This window comes from Pezoporus wallicus, unplaced genomic scaffold, assembly GCF_028554395.1.
Source record: "Pezoporus wallicus isolate ANWC-B61680 ecotype Strahan unplaced genomic scaffold, APGP_CSIRO_Pwel_v1 contig_227, whole genome shotgun sequence".
NCBI classification, from domain to species: domain Eukaryota; kingdom Metazoa; phylum Chordata; class Aves; order Psittaciformes; family Psittacidae; genus Pezoporus; species Pezoporus wallicus.
In genome coordinates, this window is record NW_026635704.1 from 17,173,547 (window position 1) to 17,188,129 (window position 14,583).

General features: G+C 35.4%; 1 protein-coding gene across 4 annotated transcripts in view; it reads left to right on the forward strand.

The window, feature by feature from the left end:
* RP1 (RP1 axonemal microtubule associated) overlaps positions 1-14,583 on the forward strand; it is a 209,220-nt gene that overhangs the window by 156,004 nt on the left and 38,633 nt on the right. For all 4 annotated transcript variants that reach the window (XM_057397796.1, XM_057397798.1, XM_057397797.1 and 1 more), the window contains exons 40-45: positions 547-678; positions 1,175-1,356; positions 2,375-2,461; positions 6,088-6,220; positions 7,577-7,716; positions 12,969-13,221. In XM_057397796.1, coding sequence (XP_057253779.1) covers positions 547-678; positions 1,175-1,356; positions 2,375-2,461; positions 6,088-6,220; positions 7,577-7,716; positions 12,969-13,221 — 927 coding nt within the window. The remainder of the gene's footprint in view (positions 1-546; positions 679-1,174; positions 1,357-2,374; positions 2,462-6,087; positions 6,221-7,576; positions 7,717-12,968; positions 13,222-14,583) is intronic.

Consider the following 14,583-nt stretch of genomic DNA (forward strand, 5'->3'; position numbering starts at 1 on the left):
TTGGAGTATAACCAAGTTTACCAAGACTAAAAGAGATCTGAGTCTTCAAATGCTTTGTTTGCAGATAACCAAAACAATGGTCTCAATCAAGGGAAAACCTTCAGCTGTGCTTATCTGACAGCGTAGAACCACACCAGAAAGAAAGTTGTGTTGAGTGGATTTTCTGATCCTTTTTTCCTTTAGGACAGTGATAATAAAATTTCCTATGGGGGACTTCTTGTATCTAGGCATTTCACACAGGAGCTTTTCCATCCATTGGGACAATAATAGGTCATTAAATCAAATATATCCCTATGTTCAATTTCAGAAAATCTGTAAAAACTTTAAGACTTCTTTGCTTTGTCTAATATTTTGGAGTGTAGGGAAAAAAAGAAAAACACATATACACACAGCCAATATATTTTCAAGAGTCTTATTTCTACAAGAAGGTTGACAAAAGAAAAATATTTATTGATTTTCTAAAGATAGAAACTTCTGACTGCATACACAGAACATTTTGTTGTTTAAAAGGTATTAATTAATAATGCCTTGCTTATTTTCAATCAGATGAGTGGTTCCTGGAAAAAATTGTTATAAAAGAAGTGTTCTACCCTTTTTCTGCGCATGTTTTTGTTCACAATGACTGGATAAATAAACGCTCCAAGACAGATTTTGTAGAAGTGGCAATTCCACTCAAAGGTAATACCAGCAGAAATGTCTTTCTTCTGCATGAATCACTGCTCCATGGCAGAGCAGGCCAGAACCAGTGCAAGGCTGCTTCACAATGTATGCAGAACTGAGCATTGGTACTCCAGTGGTGATGGGCAGGGGCCTGGACCAAGGTGAATCGTGCTTTCTATAAACAAAGAGGAAGAACTTATACCTGAGATGCAGAATATGGAAATGAATTGTAGTACTGAAAGAGCCTCCTCTGGCAGCATGTATCCCATCCTTAGAGTAATACAGAAAAGATAGACATGGCTTATGCACGAGTGTGACATGGGTTCATGAAGCAGCTGGCTTGGTTTTCTACACCTCCATTGGGTTAAAATGAGTAATGAGGGGTTTGCAGCTTTGTTGCCTGACTTGCCTGTGCTAGATCCAGCACTACCAGGCAAAGAAATCTTGTATCTTTTGGGTTATATTGCCTTATAACTTAGACATGGATCTAAATGTATGTCTGTTTTCCTTGCAGAAACATCTGTTGCACCTCTTCCCATGAAAAATTTTGATACTAAAAGCAGGGGACGATGGCAAACATGGGTGCACTGCACACAACTACCAGAAAATGTTCCTGATATTCAAGTTGTTGTATTTGGAAGAAAAGGGAAATCCACTGCACAGAAAGTTCAGAATCTGAATGATAGTCCATTTTTGGTCAGTTTCTTTTTTATTTCACACAAATCTCATGAAACTGTTTCAATAAGAGTTGTAGTCAATGTACATGAAGTTATGTGGAATGATTTTTTATTTGTCAAAGTTAATGTTTATATCTCCATGTCTTAAATAAACAGCACTTGGAGATCTCAGATGTGGGCTAATACATATCACTTATGAAAGCTCTCTTGAGCAGATGCCAACTTTGACATGGAAAGCCTCATTAACTTTGAATTAAGACTAGTAGGCCTCAACAGTAAGGCAATAAATAACAAATCTATTCCACACTTCCTTTATGTTCTGCTTCTCAGACCTCAACTAATACATTTTCACTACTTAGAAGCTGTCCCTCTTTACAATGAGCTTGGGCCTGGGCAAATATCTGTTCTGTAGTTTGCACATGAAATTCATGACAGCTTCTGGACAGGTGTGTGAACCTTGGTCATGATTTCAAAAGGTTTTTATTCTTAAACATGGGAAAAAAAAAGTCATCATCCAGCTTTTGCAGACAGGCAATATAAACATCTCTTGCTCAACTGCTGCAAGGTGATAAGCTACAAGCAGAAGTGTATGATACAACTTGTGGAAACCAGTCATCCTTTCTTTTGATCACTAAAGTAACTGAGAACAGAACCAATAGCCAGGGCTAAAAATCATCTTGTGTTCAAAATTTCAGTTCAAGTTTGAAAATAAAGATGTGATGGAGAGAAGATAAATAGGAAAGTGACAGAAAAGAATAGTAACGTGTTTTGGTTTGGAAATACAGAATCAATCATACATTTCTTGCTTCTCATATGTTGGCCTAGTCTCTGCAGCCAATTCTCTCAGTTAATAATAAACATAAATTGTGGTACAAATGGCAGTTCAAATTAACTTGCAATCTTAATGGGACTTCCCCACCTTAAGATTAATGTCCTTGACTAGTATTTTTACTTACTTTACTTGTCTTTTTACCTGAGCTTAAAGTGTGTCATGCAGATTCTTACATACGCTTTTTTTTCCTTTATTTTTGTAACAGTTGACTGTTGATGATATTGGAGATATAATAAAAATTTCCTTTGTGTTATCTGGTCCGTGCTTGGAAAGAGGAATTAAACTTCATAAGGTATGCTAAATACACTACATATAAACTTGTAATATTCTTCATAATACCAGTATTGTTGAGAGACAGCTGTTAGTTTTGCAGCACACTAACAAGGCATCTTTTGGCTCACTTACCTGTTATCTACAGATGATTGCTGACAGTTTCCAGATCTCTTTGTGGGCAGATCTACCTTGTTTGCACCTGCTGAAGTGCATTTAGCTATGCCTATTTACTGATGTGCCGATCCTCGTCATGACACGGAAGGCAACATTTTCTGATGATGTTAAGAAATGTTAATCCCTCCCAGGAAATACCAGCAGTCTCCTGACACAGAGCAACCACATTTTGGAAACTGATTAAGCTGATCCTTTAGTATTTATTAATTGCAACACACTCATCAGTGAGCCTTAAACATCTGATTGTAGTTTAATATGTACTTAGGCTCTCTCATAAAAAGGGTTTGAGAAATGAATTAATGTTGTCAGTCTTTATAATTCAACTAGATTTTAAATGTCTACCTTTCCCCAGCGTAGCTAGAAAGACCGAACATAAGGTGGGCCTGATAATACTTGGGCTTTGGGGGACTACTTAAACTTGAAGGTTAATGCAAAGAAAAACTGTGTCAATGAGCTCTGCCTATAGGTAAGAGCCAAAAAGCACTGTGGACTTAGCACTGAATTATTCAAAAGTCAATATAAGAATGGTCTTCTGAACTGGGCCACACAGTACCTTAAGCCTGTTATGGATTTAAAAGAGCAAAGGGTGATTCTCTAAATGAATAAACAATCGTGAAACTGTTCCGATGGCAAATGCTAGAGACAGCTGTGCTCCATTCTAAAGTTTGAATGGGTTTATGGTACTCAGAAGAACATTAAGTCTGGGTTTATGAGCTCTAAGAATTGAGGGGAAGTTTATCTTGTTCGTATTTTCTCCCCAGATGTGTTCTTTGTCAGCTAATTTTGTAGTCTCAGATTAGACTACAAGCATGGAAAGAACAGGTAACAAAAATTAATGTTTTGTTTTAAACACACATCTCCAGGCCATTTGACAAAGCATCCAACATGTTGACGCTACCCTCGATATATCCATTGTGTGATTATGTAATATATGATTTCAGACTCAGGAACTGCTGACTCAAAGCAAGGCAGAAAATTCATAAATATAGTAGCTTGCTTTCTGCTTTCATTTCAGAGATAACCCTATGCAAATGGCTAAGTGATTTTAGTTTATGCTTTTACATACTTTAAAAGTTATTTAATAATTGATTTACTAGTAGCTATAAAGTGTTGCAAACTACAAGAAGTCAAAGGGTTACTATAGACCTATGTAGTCTCTTCTACTGATGCACTTACAACCCACAACGACATAAGCCACAATAATATATACTGCTTGTGCCTGCAATATGCTTATAACATCTATTACTCATTTATTAGCCTGTTTATACATCATTTATACATGGAAGCAAAATCTAAAATGTAACAACTTGGTTTTGCTTTAATAGGACACTTACAGTGCAGTAAAATAAAAGAGATGATGTGTAGAAATAAGACTACAAGAGGCAGAGAGTATGTGTAAGCTCACTATGAATGAGTGGTCAAAGCCAGCCTCAACTGAAAAGAATTCTTTTCCTTGCCTTCTCCTTAGGTGAAGGAGGTAATGACCAAAGTTTCAGAAATTTCAGAAAAATACAGATTACAGATGAAACTGCAAAGGCTAAAAGGGAAATAAAATCCCTACATTCCTTTTGCCACTCCCCATTTTCTCTATTTTGGTGTTTACAGCAACTTCAGAGTACTGAAGTTTTTCCTGTTGATGTCCTGTGGTTTCCTGCACACTTCTGTAGAAAATAATGTAACCTGAGCTAAAATTATATCTTTTCTGTAACTTTTGAAGGTTTGTGTACCATAGAATGAGTTGCTTTTTCTTGCTTAAAAATAGAGTTTCTGGCCCTTTCCAAGATAGAATATAAAAAAATTTTTACTTTCATATAGAATATAGAAACACTAAATGATTTGGAGATGAAATTCACATTTAGATGTTATCTTACAACTAACAAGAGTTTGTCAGGCACATTTTATTTTAAGACCAAAGTCTGCATAAATTTACATGTCATTTTTATAAGTCCAGTTTCTACAGGTCATCTGCCTGCATATGAATGTAAACTTTAGTCAAATTTTAATGCAGATAGGAGTTTGTGATACTTACTGAGATTTAGGTAAGGAAGTTTATATTGATAGATGTTAGGGAGGATATGTTTGTATGAGAAGAAGTTAGACATTTAGTGTGAGAAAATTCAGTTACTGCAAATGAAAAAATGGGTAAAAAACTGGCTATAATTTTAGTGGAATTTAATACTATTAAAGAAGAACACTCTTTATTCAGCAATTAATGGTTTAATTCTGAAAATGGTCATGGGGAAATTTTTACTTTTATCTGAAAGCCTTGTGCCTGATCTTGTGAACCCCTGGCCACAAAGCATGAGCAGCAATGGAGAATGCCTTATCATTGCATTTCTAGGAAATCAAAGGCAAGATGGTAAAAATTTCAAGAGTGAAACTGTCAAATTCCTAATAATTTCAATTACATAGTTAAATTCTATAAATACTTACGCATTTCAGAGCTTGCATTTGAAGTTTATGTAAGGAAATCCGTACTCAGTGTTTCCTCTGCAATGTTCCTGGCATTAGTGTTAGTACTGGTAATAAGTTACCACAATGATTTTGCAGTCCCTGCTTAAGAATTTTAGTTAATTAATGTCTTGATGAAATCAAGGTTTTGTTTCAATTTGATTTCTTTTTAATGTCTTGGGTACAATATTCCTACACACAGAGATTCTAAAGGCTGAAGAAATAATTTCTGCAGACTTGCAGTTATTAGCATGTATCAGGTTCAACCCTGCATGCAATAGTTACCAGAAATGTTTCTGCATATGTTTGATAGTTTGTTATTCTGTATTTTATAACCTGACCTAGTATGAAGTTAACAACCTGAGTTGCCCTCCGGTGAATCTGATCCTCACTTTGACTGTCTCAGTAGCTAGGATAGTTAGGCTCCCAAGGCAGTTGGCTTAAAGATTCTAAGTTCACATATTTGGAGCCTAATTTGTTTAGCCTCCACTGAGTATTTTAAGTCAGGTGGAATGAAGCTGTGCCTAAGCTGACACCTTGTATTGGAATTCATTTTTCAGATAACTTATTTCCACAGAGCCCTGAAGGCCACTGGACACCTAATTTCTGCCAACTTTGAAAGTCCTAGCTGATATATAGCAACTCACATGTAAACAAATAAGAAGCAGCAAAACAAATGTTTTTGCAAAATGGGCATATGCTATTAAGATTGATGTAACTGTATTCATTTGACATTCTGAAATTGCAAGTGTATATGGGTCAATTTAATCTGTATCCTTCGCTGGTTCTTTACAAATAGGTCCTACGCCTGTGCCAATATGCAATGACGAATATACCTGTAAATATCAGGTGCAGAATCAGCGGCTTGCAGCAGCTCCTGTAGCTATTTTGCAGGATCAGGGAGCTCTAATAAAGTGTTTGCAGGTGTTAATAATAGGAAAAAATGTCTGTTTCTGTTGGGATAGAAATCAGAAATGAAATAATTCACATAAATTATTTTTCTACTGATTCTGCCTGCAGCTTCTGCTGAAAGACCTGGACACTAAACAAGAGCTGAGCTTTCACAGTGAAGCTCAGTATCTATTTGGAGAAGGTGGATATGAGACTGTGACAGAACTAGCAGCAGTCAGACCAGACAAGCCACCACTCAGGGGTATGCTGCTGAACTAAAAAAATTAAACAGATAAGCAAATGCACACACACACACAGAGTTGTGACCTGTTTAATGGAATGGGCAAGATTGCAAAGAATTTTATATATATTTAAAAAAAGCCACTCAAAATTGTTTTTAAAAAATTCATTCAATATACCTGCATAAGCTGTGGGGTTTTTAATAATGGTTATTGCTTAAGAATTTTTTCTGTTTTAAAACAACTATAATGCATTGTTTTCACTAGGATAAGCAGCAATATGGAAGCCTGAAAAATGCACAAAGCTCAGTTAGTATATTTCCATTGAAATTTTTAAAAACCATCTGATTTACAATCAGTGAGGGACTAAATCAGTTTTAAACAAGGATGTGCAAAGTCATAATGGCATGAATCAAAAAAGGATAAACAATCTTTTTTTTTGAGGTTTTCTTCAAGCCCTACTTCTGCCCCAGAAGCTCTGTTTCATTTCATCATTGTATCCAAAATATAACATCTTCTTTTGTTCTGATTACATTCGATAAAATATTTAGAAAAGAATTCTTATTCATTATACTCTATGAACAGAAGCCTTGGTTAAAATATTTAAAACTTTTTGCATTTAATATCTGACTGAAGGCTAGACTGCAAATGGAAATATATCTGAACTGTCTATTATAACATTTAATTCTTCATAGGCCTTACAGAAACCATAAAAAAAACAAACCTCTGCCATGCTGCCTCAAGGAATATGTACCATATAACTTATCAGCCAAAAGTCATGGCAAGCCATCCTTTGTGGTGAAGAATAGTAATAGCAATGCATATCTGTATAAATAGCTGAGGCATTTTTGCTGAACATATTATTTAATATTGGCCGTAATTATCAAAATGTGCGACTAAACCAGAATTCAGCTGATCCAGAACAAAAAAGCACATTTCATCTGTTAAATCTGTGCTTTTTAATTTGGTAAAATATTGTTAGAGTTGATATATCCTAACTCAAATTATGACCTTTCAATCCTATGAGAATTCAAAGCTTTTGACAAAGCCTGATACAATCAATGTGATTCTTTATTTTAGTTGATTCCAGCGACCGGTAGATAAGTCTCTAGTACATTTTCTTTTTCTGTAATGTAAGAATGGATCATTGCATTGATTCATAAAGGTCATTTACTTTCTAATGCTATACTTTGCTGTTGTGAGTTAGCTAGCAATCTATATGAAACTCAGGCAGAACATTAATGTCAATCACTATAACTTCATTCCTTGGTCTTGAAATTAATCCTTTACCTAAAATAAATTGATTTATAATGTTTGGAAATTACATTGCTAAATAGTCTAATTTAATAATGTCTTTTGTCACTGATTTTTCATGACAGAAGTTCTTTACTCGATCAGTGCTCATACGGGAACATTGCCTGCATCAGGGACTGATGCAGATGTATTTATCACAGTATTTGGAGAACAGGGAGACTCCTGCAAAAGGAGACTAAAACAGTCGAATTTTGAAAGTGGACAGGTTAGTACTGATTTATTTTCCTTACATCTTTGCTTAATGTGTTTTATTTTATTACTTTCTTCCAATTCCGTATTTCTTTTCAATTATCAAATATAATTGTTGTTACACCATGGTAACCTGTGGAAAAGATGTGTTGCTTACAAAGTATAGACATTTTACCTGAATTGGGATTATGGTTTAGGTATAGTTCAAGTAAGTAAATTTAAAACACACAAGCTATCAGTAACTGTTCCTAGAAACTGGAATTGAACCTAATGATACATGAAAATCCATGGCTTAATTTTTAGTTGTGAAACTGGTATGGAAATATCAGTGCTATTTCCTGTGGCTGCTCCTTTAAAATACATTTTTTTAAAAGATCTGTCTAGATACAGTTGAAAGATTTTAAATGTGTCAGTTAGTATATGTTAGTTAATCCATTTAAATAAAGAATTGCAAACAGGTAAAGCTGCTTTTAAGCATGCTGTGACTGCTCAAGATAAATACTAGGAGAGATTTTCTGGTCAACCTTTGGTAATTACCAAATAAAGGTTTATATCTACGCAACACTTGGCACATACCCTGGACTCTGGACAGACATGAATAGGTAGGGTTTAAAGAGACCTTTCAATAGCTCAATTGATCCTGTACAGTAAAGTAAATCCTCTATACTTATTGCATACCATTTATTCAGATCTCTCATGGCTGACATGCCGTAGCTTTCCTAGCAATCTGTCCCATGGCTTTCCTAGCCTGGCCATTAAACAGTTCTATCATTATCTTTATATTGTCAAAATATTTTCTTCAGTTTAGAAACACAGAAACTAACCATGTCATCCTTTTGTTCCATAGTCATTGATATGGTCTCTTCCACGAATTTGTGTAAACTCTTTTTAAACGTGTAATGAGCATCCACAATCTCCTGCTGTAGTATGGACTGTACTTGGTCGGCAACCTCTGTAAAGCTTGCACATACTACTTTCATCTGCTTTCCCTGCTTTTACTGGAAGAAACAGTGAATGTTTTTTCCTTCTCTTTGCTGTTCTTGCTTTTATAGACCTCTATCTTCTGTGCACTTCTTTTGTTGCTGGATTGTTCATTGTTCCTTGTCTAGAAAAACGTCTCTTTAATCATTCTTCTTACACTTTCCTGTATCTTTTTTCGATTCTTCAGTAATACATTCTCAACCTCTTAAAAACTTTGCCATAACCGCCTCTGGTTCTCTTTTTAGTTCTTTGTCAGAGTTGTATTAGCTTAGCTCTAGCTACCACCTTCAGACAGCTGTTCTCTAAATGGGCTGTGTGATATAGTATATAAAGTACTTCAATGCAGGACACCTACATTAATTTCTAAGCTCAGTCACTGGTTTACCTGATGACCTGAACGTATCATTTTACCTTCCTGTGTTTTTCATTTCCCACCATAAAATGAAGATAACCTATAGTTTAGGCAAAAATGAAAAGAGCATATGTATTTCAATTTAATTTACTTCCCTTTTCATTTAATACTAAGGAAAATTAAATACTTCTTTTAAAAATATACTTAATCTCTCCTTTCCATGGCAATAGCATAGTGCTAAATTAATAATAATATTGTCCTAGTACCTACTAAAATTATTATGCATTGGGAGATATATTATGATGTGGCCATAGTCTTCCCACTCAAAGTATTCAGGCACATTTTTCGTAGAATCATAGCATGGTATGGGTTGAAAGGGACCTTAGAGATCACCTAGTTCCAGCCCCTCTGCCACAGGCAGGGACACCTTCCACTAGACAAGGTTGCTCGCATCCAACCTGGCCTTGAACACCATCAAGGATAGGGCAACTGCAACTTCTCTGGGAAACCTGTTCCAGTGTCTCACCACCCTCGCAGTGAAGAAATTTTTCCTAATATCTAATCTAAATCTACCCTTTTCTTATAGTCTCTTCAGATGTCATTTTTTGCAGAATCCTGCTGCCTTAGTTCAAACTGTGCTATTAAAAGATTGGAAGAGGTTTGTGATGTTGATTGCCTGGACGATATTATTAAAAATTCAGGTTAATTCTTGGCATTTTTGAGGGCATACGTTTATAGGCAATTAGGAGAGCTAATAAAAGACATACAGGTACAGAGTCTGTGACATAACCTGGAAAAGAGTCTAAAAAAAATTAATTTACATGGCACTTTCAAACTGGACCTCAATACACAGTCAAAGCACTCAGCATTAAAGAAATCAGAGCCACTATACTAAGCAATAGAGCGCTGAGTGTCTTTGCAAGCATCTCTTTTTTTTTTTCAGGTGAGCTATTTTTGTACCGTGGACAATGACAGTTTTCTTCAGCTTAGATATTTTATGTTTTTTTTTTCATTGTGCAATAGTTCCTGGGAAAGGGTTGTGCAGTGAGATGGCAAGATATTCTGATGGCACTGAGTTATTTAAGGTAATAAATATGGAAGTTGTTGGCAGAAGGACCTCATGCAGAGTGACTGGGTAATAAAACAGCAGATGAAATTCATTGTAGCTAGTGGCTTCAAGGGGGAAAACCCTTGAATTTGCATTCGAAATGATGGCTGTGAAACAGGAAAGTTACCTTAACATTAGGATAGCTCTGTAATTATGTCAGTCCAGTATTCAGTAAAGGTAAAACAAAGGGAAAACAAAACAGATCTAGTATTTAGGAATTATTAGAAAAATGAAAAATCATAACCACCCTGAAGTAGAAAATACAGTCATGCCTCCAGGTAAGTTCTCTGGTGTGAATGCATACTAAATGCTGTGTTTTGTTCTGATTCACTTGTCTTTGAAAGTGCAAGAGGAATCTCAAGTGATAAGAAATAACTTCCATACATAGAACAATTAGATGTATTTTTTTGGCCTGGAAAAGGCATGGTGAGAGGAGGGGAGAGGGATATAAGAAATATAAAATGGCACTGAGAAAATAAGAAATTCTATCTTCTCAAGAAATACAAGGGCTCAAGAGCATTAAATGAAACCTGCAGGTGGAAGATTCAAAACACAAGGAGGTGGCTTTTTACACAGTGCATAGTTAATACATTTTACTTGCTGGTACAAGATGTTGCAGACAGTAAAATGCATGTTGGTGCAAAAAGCCGTTGCACATTGTCATGGAAGACAGCATTCCACTGAGGGCTGTTAAGTGCAAAGACACTGTCCTTGGCTCAGGAAATCTCTGAACCACAAATTGCTAAGTCTGTGAGACTTTATATTCAAGAAGCATCTCCATGTATTTGCCCTGTTTTTCAACTCTTCCCTAGAAATCTGTTATTGGTAAGCGTTGGCAACAATATATTGGACTAGATCTGTGGGCTGACATGCTACTACCAGTCAGGTTCTTTTTGCGTAGAAGTAGATTAATAAAAAAGTTGGAATGAGGTTTTAGTGAGAATATCTAAGAATAGAAGGTGAAAGGAAGTGATGTAAAGGGCAAGCTGCCTTGAGAAACAGGATTATGCTAGCAATATCTTTGGAAAATATGGAATGGAGAGGCAAAGAAAACAAAGTTAAGGAAACCTGAGATCAAAAATAGGATCTCTCTTGACTGATAAAAGACTGGAATATAAGGAAGGCAGAAAATTGCAAAAAGTGTAAGTAAAGAGAGTCAAGTTGACTTAATTACCGCAGAAAGTAAAGCCAGATTATATTTATTTAAGTAATTTTATGATTTTTTTTTCCCAGTTTAATGGGTTAAATAAATGCAGATTGTAGTTTGCCTCACTAACACTTGATCTAAAGTAAGATAATATAAATGAAATCCTTTTAACTTTCATTAATTACACTTCCAGTAGCGTGTTTAATGCTGTTCCAAATGTCTTTCTACCGAGGGAAAAAAAAAGAAATGTAACAACATCAACCAAAAGTACTTTTTTGCTAATGCTGAGGGAGTAGGCAATTTAATGTATTATTATGAGAATTCATTGATAACAATGGGTGATTATGACCACTGTTGTCTAATGACTGTTAATTATTATCACAAAGAATGAGACTAATGGTAGGTCCTTCTTTTCAGATAGAGTTAGCTGTGAAGGAATATGAATATTAGCAATACAGGCTATTTCCTCTAAGTCAAGGGTCATTCAGACTGACAAGAAAATTATATTTGGCTCAGAACTACAAAGAATAAAATTAAAAAGCAATGAGGGCTCCCAAAAAGTTATTTACAAGATGTTCCTCACAGCTAGATCTTATTTTGGGCTACATATGCGTTACATGAAGGGGCATAACTTGCCATGGTAACTGTTTGGGGAGATTGTGGATGTAACAAGGTAAGAATGCATGAAGACCTAAGGCTGTGATAGGAATAATAACTCTGATGTGTTTTTTTTCTCAGCACATTGTAGAGAACAGCCTGACACAGACAGGAGAATGGACCAGATGACATAATTCTTTCTAAAAATCATCTCTTCCTTTGTTGCTTTCTGATCCTCATGCTTTTTCCTGACTGGTGGCAAATTGGTTGGCAACAAATAAAAATTATAGCGCCTGTTTCTACTATCCATCTGGGGTATTTTAATGTCACCCACACACATGCCCATGTATCTAGCCACCCACTCATATTATCTCTTGCACGGAACACATTCATTCTCTCACTCACATAATTTATTCATCCCAACATGCACTAGTGTAGTTTCCATTTAGCTTTTGTTTACTGGTAGCCGTAGCAATATTTAAACAGATGTCTATTTACATCCGAAGAGCACATCAATTCTTGCCTGTATGCGTGCACAGTGTTAGAGTTTCTAATGTCAGTATCTTCCTTTGTTTGTACAGTCAACAATGTCAGTATTTCTGATCAGAGTTAAATAATATGAAGTTTCCCATTAGAAAAATAGGATGTCTTAGAATATAAGAGACTTTGAATTGTTTAAAAATATAATGCTTTATCCAAACCAAAGTTCTGTTTATAAGGCCTATCCTGATACTTGAAAAACTTTCTGTTTCAGTTATGAGGGACTGGTTGAATTTCAATTTTCTTGAGATTTCTGTAAGTAACTTAATGATCAGAGGTTTCTTTTGACCAAAAATAGTGGGATGTTTTTCATAATAAAGCCTGGAATTCAATGGTCATGAACTAGGAAAATGTACATATTCAAGGGTCCACATATTTTCTGGGGGTCTTCAAATGTCAGATGATAATACCTTGTTTTACTATCAGAAAGGAAAAGATACTTCAGCATTGAAAGGAATATGACTCTCCAAACATAATCTTCTTAAAGATGATAAAATATATAGTTGAATCAATTTACTGTTCATTTTACCTTTGCCTTCTCAGGTTTGTATCTCTGAAATGAGAGCAGTAGACCTTGGACAGTTAAGCAAAGTGCTTGTTGAGCACCATGATGTGGGTTATGGAGCTGGATGGTACCTGGACCAAATTGTCATCCATGAATCAGGCAAGACTGATGGTGAATATGCATTTCTTTGCCAGCAATGGTTAGACAGTGGAGTTGGTGATGCACAGATGGAACGAATGTTGAAACTTCTTGGAAAAGTCAGGAATGGAAAGTTGACAGGGAAGATTTATGGTAAGGTCCAAAATCATCAAAGCCCCTTTCAGATTTTGTTTTAATTGTTTTATTGTTTGTTTGAGTTTTGTGTGTGTGTGTGTGTGTGTGTGTGTTACTTTTAAGATTAAAACCAAACCATAGAAATAATATAGCTTAAATGCGAATTTCATGTCTCACAAAATTTGCCTTTCCAAACACTTTCCAGAGCTGGTAAATACTATTATAAAGTTCAGGGAAGAAACACTAGAGAAGAAGGAAGATATTAAGTGATAGAAGCAGTGAAGGAACTGTGTTTTTAGTTGAGGCTAGAAAAAAGTTGAAGCAGAAAGAGGTAGGTTGTTCCATATGGCAGTTAATGCAGAGCAGAAGGCTGCTGCAACAGTGATGAAATCACAAGAAGAGATACAAAAACTCTTTTAGCAGAATGAGATTTTCCCGTATGTTCACATATTTGCAGAAAGCATTTGCTTTTATTTGCAGTTTTCTTTTTTTCTTACATCAATGGCACAAGTTCTCGGAAACAGTTAGTTGACCTGTACAAAATATCCTATTCAAATTATCTAATGAAAAAAAGACCAAAATTCAGAAACAACATAGACACTGAAAACATGATAAGCCTTTTATGCTTTGCCAGAGTACTGGATTTTTTAGTTCTCTCATGTCTTTTTGAAGAGGTGTAAAGTGTGGTTTTGGGTCCATTTATGAAATCTGAATCAGAACTGGTAGACCAAACTATGTAAAGTTTGACTAATCTGAAGGTGTGAATTTGCATTCCATATCAGCAGTTTTGTAAATTGATCTTTTTTAATTTCTATGCTCATGGATATTTCACTGTATGTTCAGAGAGTTTTACATGACATATAGCCACAGGCACAGCTATAGTGTATATCTTCATATTTAGTTACCTGTACTTAGTCCACTAGTGAATATCTTATATCATCTAAGAAAATAAAAAAAATAGTGGTGACAAGACAAGAGAGACAGAATACTATGGAAGTAAAAGCATAGGATGAGCAGCTAGACTAGTGACAATTTCAGAATAAAAGAATATCCTTTAGACTTAACTAAAAAGAAGAAGATTAATGTAGCTGCTCTTAAATTGTGTCAGACAAATTTATCAATATATTTATCAGATTTACCATTATAGTTAGCATGTTATAGCAGCGTATGGTACTGTATGATCCAACAGAGATAGTATTTCCATTTAGTCTTCCTAGGCAGCTATACACTGGTAGTTTAAAGGCTTAATATTTCAAAACAAATTCTATTGTACCACTGCAAGTATTCCAGGTCTCTAAAAAAATGGATTCCATAGGTGCCCTACATAACCCACAGAGCGAGGCAGGTGTCTCCTGAGGTTAATTCAGAGCAGAAGCCCAA